At 37.6% G+C, this 22,497-nt stretch overlaps 1 protein-coding gene across 1 annotated transcript in view; it reads left to right on the top strand.

Moving 5' to 3' along the window:
- NUDT14 (nudix (nucleoside diphosphate linked moiety X)-type motif 14) overlaps nucleotides 1-22,497 on the top strand; it is a 61,448-nt gene that overhangs the window by 14,364 nt on the left and 24,587 nt on the right. The window contains exon 2 of the mRNA XM_010584130.1: nucleotides 15,098-15,141. Within this exon, the coding sequence (XP_010582432.1) occupies nucleotides 15,098-15,141 (44 nt within the window). The remainder of the gene's footprint in view (nucleotides 1-15,097; nucleotides 15,142-22,497) is intronic.

Here is a 22,497-nt window from a genome sequence, read left to right as displayed (position 1 = left end):
AGCTTAAGGTGTCTTGGTATTCTGCTGAAAGAGCCAACAGAAATGGCAATAAACAGTTTTAACATGCTTACAGTATTCAGTACTGCTGAGGAGACATGCTAAAAATCCCCGGACCTTGTCTATGAAAACACTTGCAGTAAGCGGTAACCCTAACTTCCTATGAGACTTGGTGTGTAGGAGCGTCCTTCCCTGCTCTTACTTCACCATGGAGACACCATGGTGCTGCACCTGGCTTTGTTCCCAACTGTGTTGAAACTTGGGATCTCCCAAGTGCTGCTTGCTAACCTTGGTCAATCCTGTTAATGCTGGTTTTTTGTTGGTGTGTGCCAGACTGGTGTGTGATGCAAGATGTACAGTTCATTGAGCTATATTGTTCCTGCATTGATTTGAATACTGCATCAGAAATATTTTGTCCTTCATAAGTTATAAATAAATGAATAGATTTGTTAATTACTCTTCAAATCACACTTATGTGATCCACACTATTGCTTTACAGGTGCATTTGCAAAACCAAGTAACTTTGAAGTTATGCATGACGGATAGTTTTCTGTGTTGTGTTTTTTTTTAATCCAATTTTAATGATACAACAGTTTATACACAGGCTTTTTCTTACCAGTGTTCTGCTTCAGGTGACATAGTCAGTAGGTTTTGTTTCTGAAATTAGAACAGCATTCATCAACTGCATAGTTTTTGAATGCAGCTTTATTATGTATCTAAATATGGAGTGGTCCAGTACTGTGGTATAAGGGGGATAGTTTTTTTTTCTGCTGGCTCTTTGTCAACCAGAGAAGATTTTAATCAGACCCTGTATAAGTTGCAGTAGAATTTGTTAGAATGAATAAAGAGGTAATGAGAAATATTAGACAATTGATGGTGGTGATTAGCATTTGGCTGAAATACCAGTGGCAACTTAAACTGTGGTTTTATGGTATTGTCAGTGTTGTTTTCCTGAATGGCATAGTGAAATTAATGATGAAAGGACAGTTTCTTTCCTTCCTCTTTTGGATGAGGGTCATGACCTAGGGTAGCAAAGAAGAAATTATGCTTGTAGGCGTAGTGGTTGCCTTGGGACTGATGATTTTAACATTCATTTTCTCCTTCTACTTACTATACTTGAGTTTGCTTCTCTCCCTGCTGTGCCTGCAGAGATGAGGTGAGAGCCCTAAATCCTGGCGCAGTCAGTGGGCTGAATGTCTCTCTGAGTCAGAGATTCTACATAAGGTTGTCTTCAGCAGTCCCAAATTCTTTGGGGTGCTGTACCAGTCAGTGGTCAGGGCAATCACGAGTTGTGGGAATGTGATTTGGACCAAAGCAGTGTTTGTCCAGTATGTATTATTTGGAGAGTCCTCTTCCTAAGGGGTTGAAAGGGTATTTTGACTAATGAGCACACAAGAGGAGTACAGGAAGGAGTTCAAGAATATCAAGTGAGATTTCTCATCTACTGTGACGTCTTGGACTTGAAACGGGTACTTTGTACTCAATCTCACTCTGTCTTGAAACAGCTACTACAGACATAATTGATCTGGCTATGTTAAGGCAAGTGCAGAATTAATTCCCCTGCCTGTCATTAAATAACACTAGCCTGAAATTTCACAGTCAGGCCCTTTATCTTGATAACTCTGTGGTCAAAAGAATCAGCTGCCAATGGACCAGAAAAGATTAAAACAGGTTTCCTGGAGAGGTTTTTCATTCTTTTGGTCTCTTTAAAAAAATTTTAAGCCAATAAAATTTAGCGGTTTGGAAGATGTTATCTTTAGTGACTTAGGAGTCTAAGTGCCATTTTCCAAAGGAATTTGCAGGAATCAGTCTCACTGAATTTCACTAAGGCTCCATCAGTTGGCAGAGCAGAAATAGTTTTGTAATCTTAGGACAAATATTGCAGTTTAAATCCCACCACAGAATTTACATTATTCAGTGAAGGTGCTTAGATGCTATTTGGGAGTTCTGGTGTTTGCCTGAAGTGACAGTGGTTCAGAGTAAAGTCTAAATTCAGATCATCCATCTTTCTAACGAGTGCCTTAAAAGTGAAGGTTATTGAATGCTACGAAGTGCTTTCTTAAATCTCATCTTTTGGAGTTGTTCATGAATTATTATAAATAGGAGGAGGGATATGAACCCATGTGTCATTCCCCAGATTCATTTATTATTAACTACAAAGGCCATGTTTGTTTGTTTGTTTATTTCTAACTAAATGAATATGTAACAAGTTATACAAATAGGGAAAACTCCAGAAAAATAAATGAAACACAGAACACCTAGGAGTTCTCAGCAGCTCTCTGGTTGAGGTGTTTCCTTGGCTTTTACTCTCCGAGCTGGAGCCAGCAGATGCGCCTCCTGGATCTGTGTTTCTCAGCCTCTTAGGTTGTTCAGGGAGTTTTATTTTTCATTTTCCTTAATGCTCACTGGATGTGTAATGTGTACAATAAATTGAAAAAAAATACTCCATGCTTCTTTTCCACAGATATGTGCTTTTAATGTTAGTATCACTTTTGCTTGTCCTGATACAGAATTCAGAAGACAAAACGTTGCAATTTCTGATCATGTTTTACCCAGGACAATTGTCTTAATTGCTTCTAGCTTCTGATCTTCATCAAAGATATATGTATTAATCCCCTTGAACATAATCAAGTCTAGTATGTCCTTAATTATTTGGCAGATCAGAATTGTAGAATGTGAGACATGAAATTACAGGTACAGTTGTCCCCTCTTTTGTGTGGCACATACCTTTATGCACTGGCAACGTGACTGGCAATGGAGAAGCTTTTTTGTGCTGAGTTGGTTTAGGCACTAGGTGACATCTTTAGTGTGGCTTAGTGTGTGGTTGCAGAAATGTTTTTGCTGTTTGCACGCAGGAGACCGTGTAGAAAGCAGGGAAAGGGAGGATGATACTGTTTTGATGGAAGTGCTGATTTAGGTCAGATTAAGCAGAAAGTATGGCAAAAGAAATCAGTCATTTAAATTTCCTGAGTTTTTGACCTTTTGATAGTAATTTTGCAAATAAATAGTTATTGCAAATTGTGTGAGATTTTTTTCTTTAACAATAACCGAAAAATATAGGGAAAAGATTACAAAAATAGCCTTTGCTGTGCAGGTTTTCAGCAAGTATGGATATAAGTGGCTCTGTGAGATGTGTCATACAACTGTTTGAAAGTACAGTAATTATTTACAGAAAAGTATTTTGCTGTCACATCAGCTGAATGCACAGTTTGTGAATGATATTATCTCTGTTAAAACATCTTTCATTATTAGGAATATATTCCTTAACTATGTCCAGTCAAAGTTTCAGATTTCATGTTTTACTATAACTTTGTGGAAAAAGTAGTGTTAGTAATTTTGTAAATATGGAAAGTATATGTTCCTTTTATCCCTGCAAAATAAAGTGTGTCATAGACTTCAAAGGGAAAACACAGTTTAGTGAAAATGGAAAAATACATGCAGCAAAATTCAATAATGTGACAGGAATTTAAGTAAAAGAGCAGTTTAATACTTGCTTTAAATTTAGTCATTTATATACGATAACTCTAGAGTCTGAAAACTCTTAACTACTAGCAGTCGGTTCCTTTCGACAGAATTGGAGTTAACTTAGTACTAGGAAAGCCCCATCTGTATCTCAACTTATAACCTTAAATTATATGCTGACCTGGCAGTAAAATGATGTGAGAAAAGTCATAAATTTGACCTTTGTGCATATCATGTTTCTTAATACAAGCACCATATCCTTATTCTTTGTAGTATAGATTTCAGTATGCTACTATGTATTTGCCTTGGAATAAAGTGTGTTTGATATGTATATGCAATTGTTCTTACTAATGATGTGTACTAAAAACAGAAAAACAAGGCGAGAAAGGAGATTTGACTTAATTTAGTGTACTTATATATGCTTAATTCTCATGTTTTATAAATTTCATTCAAAGGTAAGTGATCTTACTGATAGCTGAATGCCAAGCTAAACTGTAACAACTCCATTGTTGAAAAGTACACACAAAAACCAAACTGTGACCTGAAAAGTAAACTTCCAGAGGATTATATGAGAAAGTTTACTTACACATCAAGTATCTTAGTTGTAATTGTTCTGGCAGTTGATATACATAAAATGAACAAAGTGGCTTGGCCCAGTATTGCATTAACAGTTGAATAAATTAATGCATTCTCCATTGTTTATTTTACCTCCTAAAGTGTGAAAAAATTGCACCTTTGAACAGTAAACTCTATTGCCATAACCATCTGTTTGCAGTTTCATTACAAACTCCTACCAGAATAACGCTCACTTTGAAGAGAAAATTGATATGGGTTGTAAAAATTACAGTCTATGACCCTAGGTTTTATGTCTCTTGAGGTATCCCTGGTGTGGTCTCCACTGGTATACATTATGATTTCTTCGAGAAGTAACTTTGTGTCTTCCAGCTAATTTCAGATAAGTCCAGTCCATGCTTCAAACAGTTTGCTATCACATAGAGCTGAGCACCTCTGTCTCTTGTTCAAGATCCTTATGCATAAAATGAGTGTAGTGGAGACTGCAGCAACTTTGCTTTGCTCTGCCCTGCTCAGAACTGCTGTGTCAGCTGGAGCTGCCGTGGTGTTCTTTAGTGTATAGCATGATTTGTCCCCATGAACTTTGCTAGCTTAATCTTACTTCTGAAATTGTTAATATTGTTAATTAAAGCCCATTAGCAGCAGTAGTATTGTACTTCAGATAAAATGTTCATTTTTAATGTTGTTGAAAAGTCATCAGTTTGTGTATTTTTGGATGCAGATTCCACAAAAGCACTAAAACCAGTCATTTCTAACTGAAACATTTGAATGGGGTAAGTTAAAAACTGGAAAATGCCATTATTTGTAATCATGATGCTTTTAAAATAAACATTCTGGGTAGTTTAGTAATGAAATCTTACAAGCTTTGTTTAAAAAACAAACACTCACCCCCCCTTCCTCCTGAGCTTAAACAGTGGCTTGTTTAAAAAACAGTAAAATTCCATAACACTTAAACTCCTTTGAAGTAGTTCTTCAACATCAGCAAGTAATTCTGCAAATTGCTTTTGAAGATGAGGCTTCGTTTACTCCAGCGTGTGCAGTCTGATGGAATGGATTAGTGGGTGTGGACTGAAATTGTAATTCAGGCTTTTTTGTGTGCATATGTCTTTCTCTAGAACGCTCCTTATCAGATACATCTCTATCCTCTTGGAGTAATTTTGAATAGACCAAGGCTGTTCTGTTTAATAGTCATTGGTGAAAACTTGGTATGTATATAATGGCATTACATTCATGTTAACTACTAAAAATCATTTTTTTCACCAGTTTTTATTGTAGAGCCCTTTTTTTTTTTTTTTTAAATCAGATCAGTTCCCAGATGTCAGTGATGGGGTAGGGGTAGAACAGACATGTGCAGCTGGGGTAGAAAAAGGGGCAGCCTGGATTTAAATTGACTTACAGTGTTACAGGACTGCACCCTAGGACTGAGTGAGTTTAACACCAACACTTTGCATTTAAATTACTAGTTATGTAATATGGTAGCCAAGCATAAGACAGTTCCCTAATACTGATGTATACATTCAAAAGGAAAAAAAAAAGGGCCAGGCACTCAACTAATGCAAATTAGAATTAATTTATTGGGGTTTCGGGGTTTTTTTTCAATTGAGTTGCATGGGGTTTTGCCAGCTAAAAGTGCTTCCTTTCATTTTGGAAGATATGTAATACTTTCTATGAAACTTCTAATTATATAAAAAGAAGACGGCTTTCTCCCTGCTCATGACAAATCAAACCTTTAAAGGAGACAAAAAACGAGACAAAAAACCTATGATAAGTCATTATTTCAAACAGATTTCATATGCAAAATAGTCTGTTCAGGACACGGCTTTTCTTTTAGATGAAAAAGTTGAATATTAATTGTCCTTGAATTTTTGACTGTTCCTTTGCACTGTTTTTTTGTGGATGAAGATTTTTAGATACATCATGGCAGCTGTCTAGCTTCTATAAACAAAAAAACACCCTACTAACTTATTAATCCAATAAAAATATTCAACAGGAAGCAATGAAACATTTAAAGGGTATGGAACAGGTATTTTATTTTATTCTTATTTGGAAAACTTCACAAGTCCAAACTTGCTTTAGTTACCTTTCTCTGTTTTATTTCTGTTCTTCATACAGGTTCCACACTATCATGTTGACTATTAACACTTTATTTCTTCAAAAAAATCTCAAACTATGGATTTTTGAGGGTCAAAGCTGGTGGTTTATTTTTTTATTTATTTACATAATTTGTGTGTATGGCATAGTGCTGAAAATACTATGAAAAATATTCAGACAGTGCGAGGTAATTTGTTCACTGTGGTGGGTTGACCCTGGCTGGATGCCAGGTGCCCACCAAAGCTGCTCTGTCACTCCCCTCCTCAGCTGGACAGGGGAGAGAAAATATAATGAAAGGCTTGTGGGTTGAGATAAGGATGGGGAGGTCACTCACCAGTTACTGTCACAGGCAAAACAGACTCAGTTTGGGGAAGTTAGTTTAATTTATTTCCAATCAAATCGGAGTAGGGTAATGAGAAATAAAACCAAATCTTAAAAACACCTTCCCCCCACCCCTCCCTTCTTCCCAGGCTCAACTGCCGGTTTTCTCTACCTCTTCCACCCAGCAGTGCAGGGGGACGGGGAATGGGGCTTGGGGTCAGTTCCTCACACGTTGTCTCTGCCGCTTCTTCCTCCTCAGGAGGAGGACTTCTCACTCTTCCCCTGCTCCAGCCTGTGTCCCTTCCATGGGCTGCAGTCCTTCAGGCACAGAGTGCTCCAGCGTGGGTCCCCCACGGGGTCACAAGTCCTGCCAGAAAAACCTGCTCCGTGGGCTCCTCTCTCCACAGATCCGCAGGTCCTGCCAGGAGCCTGCTCCAGCGTGGGCTTCCCACGGGGTCACAGCCTCCTTCAGGCATCCATCTGCATCAGCATGGGGTCCTCCCCGGGCTGCAGGTGGAGATCTGCTCCACCGTGGACCTCCGTGGGCTGCAAGGGGACAGCCTGCCTCACCATGGTCTTCCCCACGGGCTGCAGGGGAATCTCCGCTCTGGCGCCTGGGGCACCTCCTCCCCCTCCTTCTTCACTGACCTGGGGGTCTGCAGGGTTCTTTCTCTTACATGTTCTCACATCTCTCTCCAGCTGCCATTTCTGTGCCTGCCGCAACTTTTTTTCCTTCTTAAATCTGTTATCCCAGCGGTGCTACCACTATCGCTGATGGGCTCAGCCTTGGCCGGCAGCGGGTCCATCTTAGAGCCGGCTGGTATTGGCTCTGTCGGACATGGGGGAAGCTTCTGGCAGCTCCTCACAGGAGCCACCCCTGTAATCCCCCCGCTACCAAAACCTTGCCACACAAACCCAATACAGTCACTAATTGTATGATGGGAAAGTGAAAAGCATAAAGTCCTGAGTTGGTCCTGGAAGTAGTTTCTGTGGGCACATCATTGTGGACACTGGAAACATTAGGTATTGATTATATATAACAAAGAGTTATAGCATTAATAATTCAGCTGGCAAGAAATGGTTTATAATAGATTATAAATCCTCATATGTTTGCACTGAAAACTGCTACAGATGTGACATCAGATTCCATTAAGATGAAAAAAGAAATGTAACAAGGAAATCTCAACTGATAGGAGCAATTCTTCTGTAGCAGGTGGAGAAAGGAAGGGAAACATTCGTTTACAGAGGGATGAGGGCTTAACTTTTAGCATCCAGTGTCTCCTGTTTTGCTATGTGGGGAAGTCCACTTTGTTTAGCCTAAGAACTGTGACTCAAGGAGAAGCAGCAGCTAATGCACATCTTCAGGGCATATTTTCCCATTGTAGGAGCATATATTTTATAAATCAAGAAGTACTGAATTACTGAGTTGGGTTTACTGTGAATTTACCTCTTGGCAGCTTTTATTGGTCATAAAAAGGTGAATATGACTGAAAAGCATTAAGCTAAGACCACGAAAGGAAATAAAGGTGGCAGGAGGTTGTAGGAGCTGCCTGCATTGGTGCAGATTTTTGTCTGTCTTCATGAATCAATAACTTGATTCCTTAAGCATGCTGCTCATCTGGATTAACCTGATGAAAACCAATCTAATAAGTGACAAGTTTGGTGTTCTCTTGCCATGCGGTTCTGGGCAACAAGTAGACACCTCAACAAGAGAATGAGTAGTGAATTTCCAGATAGAGGCATTGCTGTGCACTTTGATATTAAACTGTGTAGATAAATTTATAGAAGATTGGTTGAATGTGAAAACAAGTGCAATAGAAAAGCAAGTTTTACACTTTTTTTTAAAGAAAAACATACCGTTATAGCTTTTAAAAAATTTTTTGAGAGCAGAAAAAACAAAATCTGATTATTCCCCTAGGGAGTTTTACTGTTTTGTTACATGTAAATCATTAAACAGGGACCGCACACTTGCTTGGCTTTGCTGACTCTGGTTTAAGACCGTTATTTGCCAATTAATTCTCTTATCTGTTTTTCTTTACCTATAGTGTTATTATTTTATTGCATCAAGAATGGTCATAATCCCTTTGCATTAAGGACATTAACTGCTTTTGTGTCTTAGGAGTGTGGAAACAGAGTAAATGGAGCAATGAGGACAGAGTTATTTTTATGTTATAATTGCTTCAACTTCTCGAGTTGGATTTTTACACAAACATGGAACATTTGCTTCTTGGATGACTGCTTTAAACCCAGTCCAACTGGTAGAGCCTAGAGGATCATGACTGTTGTTTGTCATTTTAACCCTCATAACTTTTGCATGTAGCTTATCTATACCATAATGTATTTGTCATTTTTCCTTAACTGCCTCTGTTTGTTTACACCAACTTTTGTCTGGGCTCTAACTGAATTGTAAGATCATTGAACAGGAACTGTTCCCACTACATATGTTTAGTGCCTATCACAATGGGTCACCAAACGTCATGTTGTCTCTCCTGTAATGTAAACAGTAAGAAGTTAATCATTGTCACGGACAGCTTTTTTTTTCTCTTTTAGTGGCATATGTGAAGTTAGTTTCTTATTTGGGGCATATATCGCCAGCATTTTAAGTGATCTGCCTGTGCGGCCTGTTAACCAGTGTCCTTAAAAATCTGTAATAGAAGGTATGAACCCTTTTTACTGAGGTGGTTTTGGTGTGACTTTACAGTTCTTGGCCACTTTGGCTTTGTCTGTCCAAGCAGAAGTTTTCTGTGGATAAACATTGGAGATGACATGGGGCAGTGCCTTTAATTCAGTCACTTTTTAAATTATTAAATACTTAAATAAGGCAAATAAGATAGGAGAAGCTTTAAGTAGAATTTGGCTAAAGATCGTTTCTGCTTCAGTCATGTGTTGTCTGTCCAGAGCTCATTACAAGAAGTCATTTAAATCAGTGCAAATCCAACATAATTTTTGATTTGTTGAATGGTCTGAACTCCCCAACAGAGTGACTACAGGAAATCTGTTACTGTAAACCTGTGTGTTGAGGATTTATTTTAGACACCCTCGCGTGATGTTCTGAAGCACTTATTACATAAAGGAAGCATTTAAAGTGGTTTTGTGAGAGTTCTTGCACCTGTTACACCAACATGTTTTCAGTTTACTCTCAGAATAAAACTTTTCATAAAATCTAAGAAGTATAAAACCTTAATTATGCATGTTTAAAACATACATGTAATACAGTTTGCATGTAGGTGTTTCAGAAGCTATCAGTTAATTGTTTTATACATAAAACAAGCAAGGCAAACTTCTCTGTGCAGCTGCTAGACTTCAGCACTGGTTCCTTGAAAGGAGATAGGTCAGTACTCATATAAGACTTAGCCTTTCTCCTCAGGTAACCAACTATGACATAGTGCTTCTGTTTTATGAGAAACAGTGAATAATTGTTTCACATTCACCATCTCCACGTCTTTCATGATTTTACAGACTCCTGCTATGTCAGCACTTAGTGTGGCACTGTGCCTAGTTTACCTTTAGCTGCATGGCATGGTCTGCTGCACCACTATCCTTTCTCTTCCTCATCTCGAAACTCAGTAGCATTGGAAGGGTGCAGGTCTTCTTATTTAAAACCGGGGCACCACAGCTCTAATTCACTTCTATTGTTTCTAAACAGAGCTCATTCTTTGGGAGAGTCCTTGGAGATGGTCCTTGAGGAAAGGCCTACATCTCTAAAATTGTGTTTAAGTATTTATTCCATCCATTTGAAAAAGCTGCATCTACAGAGAAATTGTTGTGAGTCCCAGCAGGGCTGTACTCAACAGTAGAGACCACAGCCAGACTGAGGGGGGGGTGGTTTGTTTGGTTTGGGGGTTTTTTGAAGACCCAGGATGGTATCAGTATAAGACTGAGTATTGGTACATGTGGAGACACATTTACCTGACATATGAGCTGGTTCAAGGGCTTCTCAGGTGGCAGACCATGTATAGGTGCTGCCCTCAGGGAAAAGAGGGAGAAAGTCATTCAAGCTGCTGCAAATGAAGAGTAGAGGGAAACTCCCAGGCAACTTGTTTCAGAGCATGTCCAGGGTCTGTCACATGTGGAGCACACCCGGTATCACCATAAGATCAGTGCCAGTGAATGTTTCTTCCTACATCGTTAGCATAAGCTGTTCTTTTTATCATCTTGATTGGCTAGCCTGGGCTAAGTCTTAGGTGAGTTTATCTCGTAAGCAAAAGTTATCCTTTCCATAGGTATCCTGACAGCAATTTGACATGTTTTTCAGACATTATATTGCCTAAGATAGTGGAAGAAAGCGGAGGATAGCGATATCCCTGGTGCAGTGATTCTTAAGGCATTTTAGCCAGAGACAGAGAGCGTAGGTGGGAAAAAGAATGGTATTTTGATTATAGGCTGCAGACAAGTCCAACTTATCCATAACAGACGGTGTGAACAGGCTTCTGCCTGTAATTATGGCAATGAGCAGGTGCAGGAAGAGTCTTAGGAAGAAGATTTCAAGGATGGAAGCAGGACTGAGAATGTTGAGATCAAGTATGGGTGGCATCATAAACAGCTCTCTGCTGGTAGGAGTCACATCTGCTGAACTTGCATCCACTGTCAACACTTGTCTAGCAGAGAACTCTTTGCAATGCATGGTTGTCCTGGAATCACTTGAACCAAAAGGGATTGAGTTTTGCTTGTGCAGACTGTCAAGCTGGTAGCATACTGTTGTAGTTCTAAGTTGTCAATACCATTATCAGGTCAGTCTTACAGACAAGATGAGCAGGACTTATGACACACTCTTGCACATCGAGATGGTATAGAAATGTCTATTTGTACTTGCTTTTTGGGGTTGGGGGAGGACTGCGTTTAATTTGGATGCCTTTTTGAGGGATTGTCTTTTGACACCCTTCAGCTGTCTTTTGTCAAAGGCTTGGAAGAGTATTCTTGGGAAGCATTGCTGTATGCTTCCTCTGTTCTTAAATTTTCCTTTTGCTGTTAGAGACAGGATACTAGGCAGGATGGACATCTCATCTGACCTGATACGGCTTTCTTATGCAATTTTTGCTTATGTAAGTAATCTGTATTCTGTGTAATATGAAATGAAGTCGTCCCACATGCTGCCTCTCTTGGAATACAGCTTTATTAATTTACACATACTATATGTACTAGTTCAGCATTGCAACATTGCAGAACCTGATCACTGAGCACAGAACTAGAGTGTGATTACTTTGTGATTAAAGATTTACCAAATCAAGTATGTGTTATACAAGGTTGTTGCAGTATCAGAACTGCTGTTCTGAACAGATAAAAATTAACATAAAATAACTTTTGACATGTTTGTCTTTATAAAACATCACAGGACACATTTCCTATTTGAAGAATAATTTTTTAAAATCTTTCTCAAACTGTTGTCAGTGTTTAGACCTCCCAGCGATCAATTATACTTACTTCTCTCACTTCATTGAGAGATACTTTGATTGTTCCTTATTAGACACTAGAGAATGGACTATTTTATAATAATGCAAATATATATGTTTATTAAAATGAAGAGCATTAAGGGTTTGAGAGGGCTTTTGTGTTTCACAAAGATACTTCTCTTTTTTGGGAGTGATGTTGACCTTTGATACCTTTAATTCTTTCCAACTATCTGTAACTGTGGTGATAGGAGAGCATTGTCAAAGGCCAGGATATAGGGAATGGAACAGTTTAACAAGTAATCATGGCTACTTGGCTTTTAAAAGCATGAATCTTGATCAGTTTCAGCAATTAATATTTTTGTCTTAAAGAGAAGATAGAGATATTACATACAGCTTGATATAGTTGGTTAGAAACTGGTTAGAATTAATGTTCTGTGAAGTATGTAAAGCAGCATAAGAACCATTGGTAACTGTTTACATGCTATTAATAATTAGCAACCTTCATACTAGACTGTTAGGAAAGAACCGCGCATTGGGTACAATAGAAACTCAACTCCATACGGTTGGGTTCAAATTACATTTGACTTGGACAATAGGGCATGAATGAGGCTCATTTGAGTTTCTGCCACTGTAAACAATGAGATGTTGGAATGTTTCATTTATTTATTGATTTATGTATTTGGACAGGTGCAGGTTGATCATATGAAATAATTTTTTATTCAAATATAGTCAGAAAATAGCTTAACAAACATTGTCCAGTTAGAGTATATGATGATAACCAACATCTTGAATGGACAGACTCAAATTAGTTTAGCCTGTGGCTGGTTTTGAATTTGGGTCTTAAACTAATCAAATCATGTTCTAGGGAAAGCGCTTTATGTGCTTTCCAGCCACTTGGAAAATAGAAAATATAGATTTTATTTTCTGATTAATTTCTTTTTAGTTCCTTTTTTTTTACTTTCTGTTAAAAATTACATGCATGTCTGTGAGGTAGGTTCTGTTAATGCTAATGGAGCTCATCCTTGAGAAGAGGTCATTCAAATCTGATGTATCCCATCTGGATGAGGATGACTCTCTAGGGTGTATTTTCCTCAGCTATTTGAAACCCTTTCATAAGTGCTCCAAAGCAATCAGGTTCTATAATTTGCAAAATGATGGCAGGAGGAAAGAGGCAGGAAGATTGTTGCTGGGATCATACGTTAGGAAGTAGTATCACAGGACTAATAGCCTAAATTAATGCAAGGAGAGCCTTGATTCAGCCTTTTTTGTCTTCTCCATCAGCTGGACACCTGCATTTCTCCCAAGTGGACACTACAAAGGGAGAATGAATGATGGTAGCACATCTTACCATTTGGGGCAGGGGAAGGTTGAAACTGGAAAAGCAATATGAAGGTACATGCAGAAGACATTATCATTGATCCACCGTTTCCCAACTCACTCATGTCAAGTGGAAAATTGCACAGCAATCTGCAAACGAGAAAATCCCACAAATACATGTCTTACAGGTGGAAATAAACCTACAAAAGGATTGAGCACAGGTTACACATTTAATACCTTACATTATCTTACCACACAATATAGCCTATGCTATTAGGTTCATGTGTTGCAACTGTGTGTTGTATCATAGTCCTTTCAAAGTTGTTCCTCTGTCTCTCACCAGGTGGAACGGATTGGATATACACCCAGCTTGATAAACAGCAGCTTTAGTAGTTCAGTTCACACTGAGAATTTGCTGTCTTTATTCCTCTTTCAACATTATATTGCATTTAAACAATGACAGGACTTCTCTTCTAATGCACACGTTTGATTCCTGTCAGTCCTAACAGAAGGTATGCACCGACACCAGTGGAAGAGTACACTAGAGTTTCTCTTGAGGTGAACAACTGTTTATAATTAGAGTTGTGGGAATGAAGAAAAACCCAGCTAGCAAGCAAACAGTCACTCTTCCAAAAAGCTTGGTAAACTCATAAAGCTCAGGAGCTTACTCTCTGAACCAGAGTGCTTGTTATCTAATCCCCACCAGCTGTTGTGTACTTGGTAGCCATGACATCTGTAATAGAGCTGAAGGGCCTGTCTATATTGGTTGGCACCTTTAGCCACCAACTGAACTTGATTCTTCTTTCACTGCTCACATTTACCTGCTTTAAATCATTAACCAGTTGCTCAGTGTTTGATTATCCATTTAACCATACTTTATAATAGAAAGCTTATGCTGCTTTTCACATTAAGCATATTTTAGGTATGTAGGTTTTCAGCAAGTCTAGTTTTTGCCTTGCTAATAAGAGAAAGGTATCAACCAAAAGAATTTCCTCTGATTGCATACTGATTCCTTATATAGACCTAAAACTGACCTAGGAGTGAAATCTCGAGTTGTATTTCAGCTGAAAAATACCATCACATTTCTAATCAGCAGGGTGAAGAATTATATACATGTGTCTGTTAACTGGTGTGCATGAATTGGTATAGGTGATTATAGAAGATAGAATATAAATGTAAGCAACTGTGTACGTGTTGATTATAACTGGAAGAATGCTGACTTTCAGGGATCAGCTTCAACTGTGCTGTAGTGGATGTCATTCTTTTTAAAAGACAGCAGAGGACAGAAACTGGCCCAACTTGAGAAAATAATCCATTTTATGTCTCCCAGTTCTTGGGTGAGTGCTGTGACTTCAAGCCTACTGTCAGACAGTATCCTCACCACCACAAGCAGCGCAGAGTAACAGCTGTTGTGTAGAATGGAGTGTGATCTCTTCATGTTAGGCATATCATGGACAAAACTACTATTTTGGGCCTTGTAAGGGGTTAGAGGGACGGATGTCTTGTTCCTGGATCCCCGATGAGTTTAGTTAGGAGGTAAGTGCTGAGCTGTCCTCCTAAGATAAGACCATTTCTGGACATGGAAGAACATGGATCTATGGGTTATTTTACTGGTTAGAACTTAGCTGCTTATAGCTTCCTAGCACCTGAATGATTAGATTGGGTATCTGACGTTGATACTGTGGCCAAAATCTGGCCCAAAGACTACCATAGTCTTTAAGTTAGTTGTCAGCATAGTATTGTGGATCTAAGATTTTGAACTGTCATAAAACAAGTCTCAGTATCTATAATACTTACTATCAAAATCCAGAATAATGGTCTCATAAATAAAACCAGCTATACCAAGTTTTTAAAGAAATGCCTGTTAAATTTTGTTAAATTTCATTATAGTCATTTTTCACTTGGAATTAATTTTACTGATGCATTTATTTATTTTTTTCCCCCAGAATGGCACTAAGAAGTTCTGGGATTTTATGAGGACACATGACAGGTAACAGGTGGAATCATGTTATTTCCTTTTGTGTTTATCTTGTATTTCATACTGTATTCTCTTCCATTGGTCACATCTTGTTGATGTGGAGTCACTTCTTTTTCCTCCAATTTCCTCTTCAGTTTTCACTTCTTGTATAATACTTCCAGGTAGTTCTCTACTATTTTAGACAGAATTAGCAGAAATTTTTAAATCTCCTCATGGTTTATTATTTTTTCAGAAAGTTTTATCTGTGCTTGACTTTTCAAATATTAGAGTTTTGGCACATGATATATTGTACATTTTAATGATTACATAGAAGATGGAACTGAAAGTTTGGATTGCATGAAATTTTCTGAGTGTGCATATATCACCTGAAGGAAGGACTGTGTCCCCCACATACTTAACCCTGTCATTATTTGTGCCATTAAGTGGTCTAGTGCCAAGTATGTGACCACACTCTCTCACCTGTGAATATACAATGCCAGGTATTGCCTTTATATAAAGACTGTTAAAAAGCAATCTAAAGTTATGGTGATACTGTCTGATTTTTTTCACTGGCCATTACTTGGAATAAGGTAGAGATTCTGTTTTATGTTTGAGTAAATCCTAGTATAATGCTAACTTTTTTATTTTAATCCTCTCCATCACTGCTACATATGGATGTTTTAGGCAAAGCCTAATTCAAGTAACTTCACAAATGCCTGAAACCTTTCAGGCCCTCCATTCTGTACACCAAAACCCTCTCCTAAGCACACAGGAAGAAATGTATTTCTCCTATCAGGGAAGAAAAGCAGTTAACTCCTGACTTCAAATATCCGTTCATGCAAAATTATAAGAAGTAGGGTATATGTGAAACAGACCCACTCTCAGAATTATGAAATACTAAAATATTCATATGTCTTTTTTTAAAGTATAAAAATTTTATCTAGTCACTGAAAATTCAGGTGTTAGAAGATAAAAATAAAAAGCAAAGGTAACAACATTTCCCTAGAAAAAGCTTTTCTAAATCTATTAAATGTAAAAAATGTAACAAAACACTAATGGCAAAAGAAATTGTGATCTACAACCAGAACCATGTTGAAAGATGTATTCTTCTTGTGTGTGAAATAAATAGGCAAAATCAATAGCATTTTTGGAAATTCTTCTCTGTTGGAACCCTCTAAATCCTTACAGTGAGTCTTTTGCGGGGGGGGGGTACCTGGGATGGACATAAAGTGACAGCAACACTTTTATCAATATAAAGATTATGAAGGTAAAAGTTCCAGGAAGACTGGGAAAATATTAGATAGATTAAAAACGCCTGTACTGCTTGAGAGTGAGGACAGAAAAGGGAGTGATATTTCAATACTGAACTTCACACTTGCTTTTGGAATTTGCCTGGAAGACAGTTCTGTCTTTGCACTTTGTCTATCCATATGGGCATGTGCCTGAATTTATGATCGCAGATACAAAGGCTGAAATGATAATTGATTGCTGGAAATTTAATATATGCCCTGTACTTTCAAGTAAGTGAATCCAGCCTCAAGTCACAGTGCTGAGAACATGACTTCCAGATGAATAATTTGTATTGCTATTTTTGTTTAAACTTTAGTTTATTGCTCTGTGATAATGTGTGAATATATCCAACTAACTGAGTGGGGTAAATATTAAAGGATCAGTTTTCCATGAACTTCTTGGGAACAGTATTTCTGAAGAACTTTTGTGGACATTTTTAAAATAGTTGAGAACATAACTGTATAAAAAGGCTACGGCCACATGTCATGCCAGTCATCTCTGGTCACATAACATTTGTTAGCTTCAGATGTACAACAGCTGCCATCCTAACTTTTTAGTGACTACTGTTGAACTGTAGAATGTCTAACGCTCTTTCACAAGTAAATTCAATGAAACTTCTGCCACCGAAGGTAATAATGTGAACTTTCTGTATAGGAAATCCATAGGTTTACATAAACTCTATTTGTGAATATGAAGCCAATTATTATCAGATAAATTACTCAGGTTCAAAACTCCTTATAATGCATTAAAGCCCCACATTTTACTGTATTTTAGTAGGTGATGCTACTTATATGGAAAAGTCATGTTGTCTAGTTGCTGAAGATTGTAGAGGACTTCATACTTTGAGGGCTTTTAGAGGTTCATTACTCTTAATGAAGGATAAAATCTTGAAGAAGAGTAGGGGTTTCTGGGACACATGTTCTGTTGGTCAGGATTTCCTAGTGTGTATGTCTTCTTCAGGAAGATTGTAGGTGTTTTCCATAATTAAGATCCCTCTTCCATAATACTTTTTCAAAAGTATTCAAAACTTACTTTACTTCTGAAAATGCTGTAACACTGTTAAATGCTCCAAGTTTTTTTAATAAGGCTGTTTACCCAAATTGAACATACACATTGGAATGCCAGATCTGTAAGTACACATATATGTATTAAATTAATGAATTTAATGATGCTGAATAAAAAAAAAACCAACTGTGCTAATCATATAAAACCAGCCATTGAGCCTAACTCATGTCTTCATCTGTCATCCTCTTTCAGCAGCACAAGTAAACATGTGCTTAAGACTGACTTCCTTGCTGTATGACAGTGAACTGAGAGTTTGTATCCTGGGTTCCTTTGGGACCCCAGTGTTCTTTCTCATTCCAAAAGAGGTCAACATAAGCCAATATTCAATAGATTTGTATTAGAATATAGACTTGGTACAGGAAAATATTTAGCAAGAGAGATGAAGTTATTTTTGTATAAATTTATCCTTTCCAACTGTTCAGATGAACAGCTGATTAAATTATACAAAGACAAAAAACATGAGGACTGCAGTAGTCATTTTGTTTGCCTTAAGTGTGAGTCACCTTTTAAAATCTCACTATATATTGCAGTAGGACAAGATCATTTAACCATATGCAAGCGGGTATAATGCTAGCACAAGCCGAAATAGCAGAATTTTTATTAGATACTACTTTTTTGTTTGTTTTCTTTCTTCTTAGTTATTGCAGATCTGGGCTTGAGTCTACAGTGTGTGGCTCCTGAACTTTCTTAAGATCAAGACAATTCAGAACTAGAGTGTCAGTGCTGGAGTCACCTCTGCTTTACATAGTTTGTAATTTATGCTGAACAAATAATTGCTTACTCTCAATCCCTCTGTTTTAGGGTGGTTTCGTGGATTCCCGAGAAGGTAAACACACACAGTCCTTGGGTCAGTATGTTAATAGGTTTTTTTGCTTTGTAAGATACCCTTAGCGTAATGCATGGGTGTAGTTAATAAAATGCTTGCTTTTTGCCTTATAGTCAGTGTGTGTCTGTTTAGCTTCTCAGAAATCCTTGAAACCACCCTAAAACACCCTCCATGCCATTTAAAGACCAAAAAAAAAAGTTTTGTGCAAAATTATTACTGGTCATGCAATAAACTGTTACTAAGGCAAACCTTCAAAACCTGTGCTGTCAAAAGTCAACTGAGCGTCAGTATAGACAAAAGAAGCAGCATTTCTTACCATATTTAGGTTGAAATTGTAACAGAAGGAAGACCCAGGACACAAAGACATGCCCATGGAAAGTAGTTAAGTCCTGAAACTCTTTGCCCAGAGAGGCTGAGGAACCTCCATCCTTGCAGAAATTCAAACCTTGACTGGACAAGGCTCTGAGAAACCAGACCTAACTTAGAAGTTAGCCTGATTCTGAGCAGGAGGTTGGATCAGATGATCTCCAAAAGTCTCTTACAACCTGAAGGTTTCTACAATTTTATAAGTAGATTAAGTACTTAATGGATGTTACTGTTCATATCTGACAACTGTAAAAAATTTGTAAAGTTGTCAAGAAATCTGTCAACTTATAAGTCATTTTTCTGTAGGAAAATAATGCTTTTACTATCATTCTTGTCCTGCGGGGTAACATTCAAGTTAATCTTTCTTTGAAACATGCAGATGAACATTATCAGAGCTCATTGCAAGGTTTTATCATGTTATTAGAAACAACAGTGGAGATTACTAAAAATGAATGAAGAAAAATAAAAATCCTTGATTAACTCTTTTCAATTGTAATTATTGAGCAAGTTTATTGAGGTCGTGCTTGTAAGTGTTACATACTTCTGGCCTGTTGTGTTAGGCAGTGACACACAGCAAAGGATGCTTTCTGCAGTTATTTTATGCACTGCTTGCTTTTCTAATTAAGTTTACTTTTCCTCCGAATACTCAGCTGATACGTTTGCTCATTATTAAACATATCCTTATGAAAATCAAGCGGAGTGCAAGCGACAAAAATTTAAATGCAAGGTGTATTTCAAGATGCTTCTTAGACTTTGATCTATTGGAACTAGTTAGCAATTTGTGGTGGTGTGATTTGCGGGGGGAGGAGTTGTTGATTTTTTTATAAGGTCACTGCTTTTAAAAATAAAAGAATTGATTGTTGATTTTTTTATAAGGTCACTGCTTTTAAAAATAAAAGACTTGATCAGAAGGACATTTTCCTTCTGCAAATTTATGGTGATTTTCTGTCAGAAATAGAAACGTACCAAATATTACAAAGTAATCATCAATGCCTGTAACAAAAAATTATTCTCTAAAACCAGACTCACATTCCAGTTATATTCTCCCTTATCCTAATTTTGCTATATTTAGTACAGTAATAGCCTGAAATGTAATACTTAAGTTTTATATTCATCTACTTTATAAAGCAATAGACCAGGTTCATTTCAGGTTTCAGCAACTCCCCTTAAACAGATTCAAGGCTTTTAAAAGACATAATTTGGGAACAGATGAAGGTCAGTGTACAGTCATGTGCTGGCTTTTGTGCTTTGAGTAATAACGTTCAAGAACAGGAACGTAACTGTACCTTTTGCTAGTTGACAAGTAAAAGGACAGCTTTCCAATTGCACTGTGAATGGATATAAAGCAAAATTATGGCTACTTCTTTATTTAAAATTAAGAAAAATTCACTGTAAAGTACACTACATTTAAAGGAAGACAAATTTGAGGAGAGTGAATTGCATGCAAGTTTGTTACATGAGTTCCTCTCAACTCTGAAAATACCATGTGACAAGGAAAAGGCATTTGGACTAAAAAACTTACAACTCTGCATGTGCGCTGTAGCCTTTTTATGCCGTGTTTTTACCTACAAAGACATGTCACAGTGGCTCAGTAATAGTTCCTGACTTAAAAATTCTTAATGGAAAAAACTTAAGAGTCTTTTCTTATCTCTCTAAAAAGAGGAGGAAATAATATTCCTGCCTTGTAAGATTGGCTTCTTTTAAGTAAAGAGATTAATTTATTCCACATTTAGAACAAATTAATTCCGAATTTAATTTAATAGTTTGCTCAGAAAAGAGGCTTTATTACTGTATCTGTTACAAAGACAAGTGAAAAGTGTAGTTTTCCATCAGGAGGGAGTTTGCAGGATGAAGGAAACCAAGGCAATCTGCTCTTCGGCATGTTGTCTCCTGCAGGCACCAGCGCTGGGGGTAAGCAGAAAGAGGTTCTCGAGGCAAATGAAAAATCAACGTATCTCGGAACGGGCAGGTGAATATACTCAACCAGTCACCCTGTGCTCTGAAGTTACCTGGCTGAGTGCGGGCTTCTGCTTGCTGCTGAAGTTGGGGAGCGCGCCTGCACAGGGGTAGGGAGGGATGCTGCTGCTGGCCAGCTGCATCAGGAGCCTGCCGCATCCCGGCCCCGGCCACCGGAGCCAGCCAGGTGATGGTCACCAGAGCCACGCCGGTGGCCTGGAGGAGCCGGGGTTGCTCTTCTGGCTCCGTGGCTGTAGCAGGCAGCTATGGAGACAGGGTGGAAGTCATGTGCCCTGACCACATTATAGGAGTGGATTAAATTCCTTCTCCTATTTCATATGCCAGATCGTTTGGGCTTTATGGAAACTTAATCTTGTATGTATTTTTCTGGTTTATGTCCTAGTGTATTATAAGACACCATGAAATTTAACTCAGATGCCTCCTTTGTGCAAGAATTATCACAGTAGCTTTAAAATGGGTAAAATACAGCTTTTTAACATATTTATAGGTAAAAAAAAAAAACTTTCTTGGGTGGCATGTGCCTTTTATGTGCAACGATGTGCTGTTGTGCTGTAAACCTTGTATGTCTTTGTAATGTCTCCTCCGGGGTGTCAGTGGTGTGGAATTTTCCTGACTATCTTCAAAGATAGTGCAGAAGATAATGCACCATTTAAAATAAACTGGATGTAGTTCAACAAACAACAAAAATGATGAGAAGTTTAGGGAAATAATAGCTGAGAGAAGGTAATGATGGCTGGGCATGTTCATGCAAAGGATAACACAACTGAAGAGAAAAATTACTACTTATCACAAAAATGTAAAGGAATGTTATAAAGCAGGCCAGAATAATTTAATTTCATCAGTAATCAATGACAAAATGGTGTCTCATGTGGAAAGTATTTTTTAAATTAAACACTAAGAAACTGTTTTTAGCAGTAGGCAATAACATAGTCTAGGAGGGCACATTTTGCAATCACTGTCATTGAAAACACTCAGGTCTAAACTTGATATCTGTCTATCAAGGATGCTATCAGGATAATGATATTTTTTCCTGGTATTAGAAGGAAAAAAACATAGTAGCCTATTAGTTTCCTTCAACCCAAGTAATTACATGATTTGTTTGCATAAGATATTTGCAAATAAAATGCACTTAATGCTTGTGTTTTTTTGTTTTTCATTTTGGGTTTTTTTTGAAGTGAAGACTTGACAGATCCTCTGCTTATGTGCCAGGAATTCTGCAGGCATATTTACTGTCTTTTAAGATGTCTTATTATGTTGTTACCTTAGGATCCGATCTAAATAAAATCATAGCAACGAGGCAAAAATAAATGTATTTGCTGTAAAGTTATCAGAGACAAACACAAAATCAAAAGCCAAATTTTCAGATTCTCATTTCACCTTTTTGAGTATGTGATATGAAAGCACTGTATAGCATATAAGTTCTTCTCTGCCGTATCACTGAAATAGGGTAAAATGGCAATAAAATCTTTATAGAGGGCATTGCTTCATTAGGAAGCTAAATATTTGCCTAATTTTAAGAACGGAATCCATAAAAAAAAATCTTAAAACTAAGGAGGTACACAAGAGTTTTGGCTGGTTAGCCATAAATTTCTAAATACAGGTTTCTGGTATCCAGATTAGAGGCATCTTGGTTTTACAACTTTAGGGATTTCATTTTTTAGTATTTGCAATAATATGCAAAATAAGTGGATATGTTTATTCTCTTACAGTCACTGAAATCAGGAAGAGTCTTCGCTTTGCTTCTAGGTGGTTTTGAAATAAACCTGTTCTGTCTGAAGAGTGCCAAAGGTTTTTACATGGTCTAGAGACAGTAGCATGGTCATGGCCTACATTTGGGATTGGTAGAAATAATCTTAGGAAAGCTA

This window comes from Haliaeetus leucocephalus, unplaced genomic scaffold (assembly GCF_000737465.1).
Source record: "Haliaeetus leucocephalus isolate CR32 unplaced genomic scaffold, Haliaeetus_leucocephalus-4.0 Scaffold944, whole genome shotgun sequence".
NCBI lineage: Eukaryota > Metazoa > Chordata > Aves > Accipitriformes > Accipitridae > Haliaeetus > Haliaeetus leucocephalus.
This window is presented reverse-complemented; position numbering and strand designations above follow the sequence as displayed.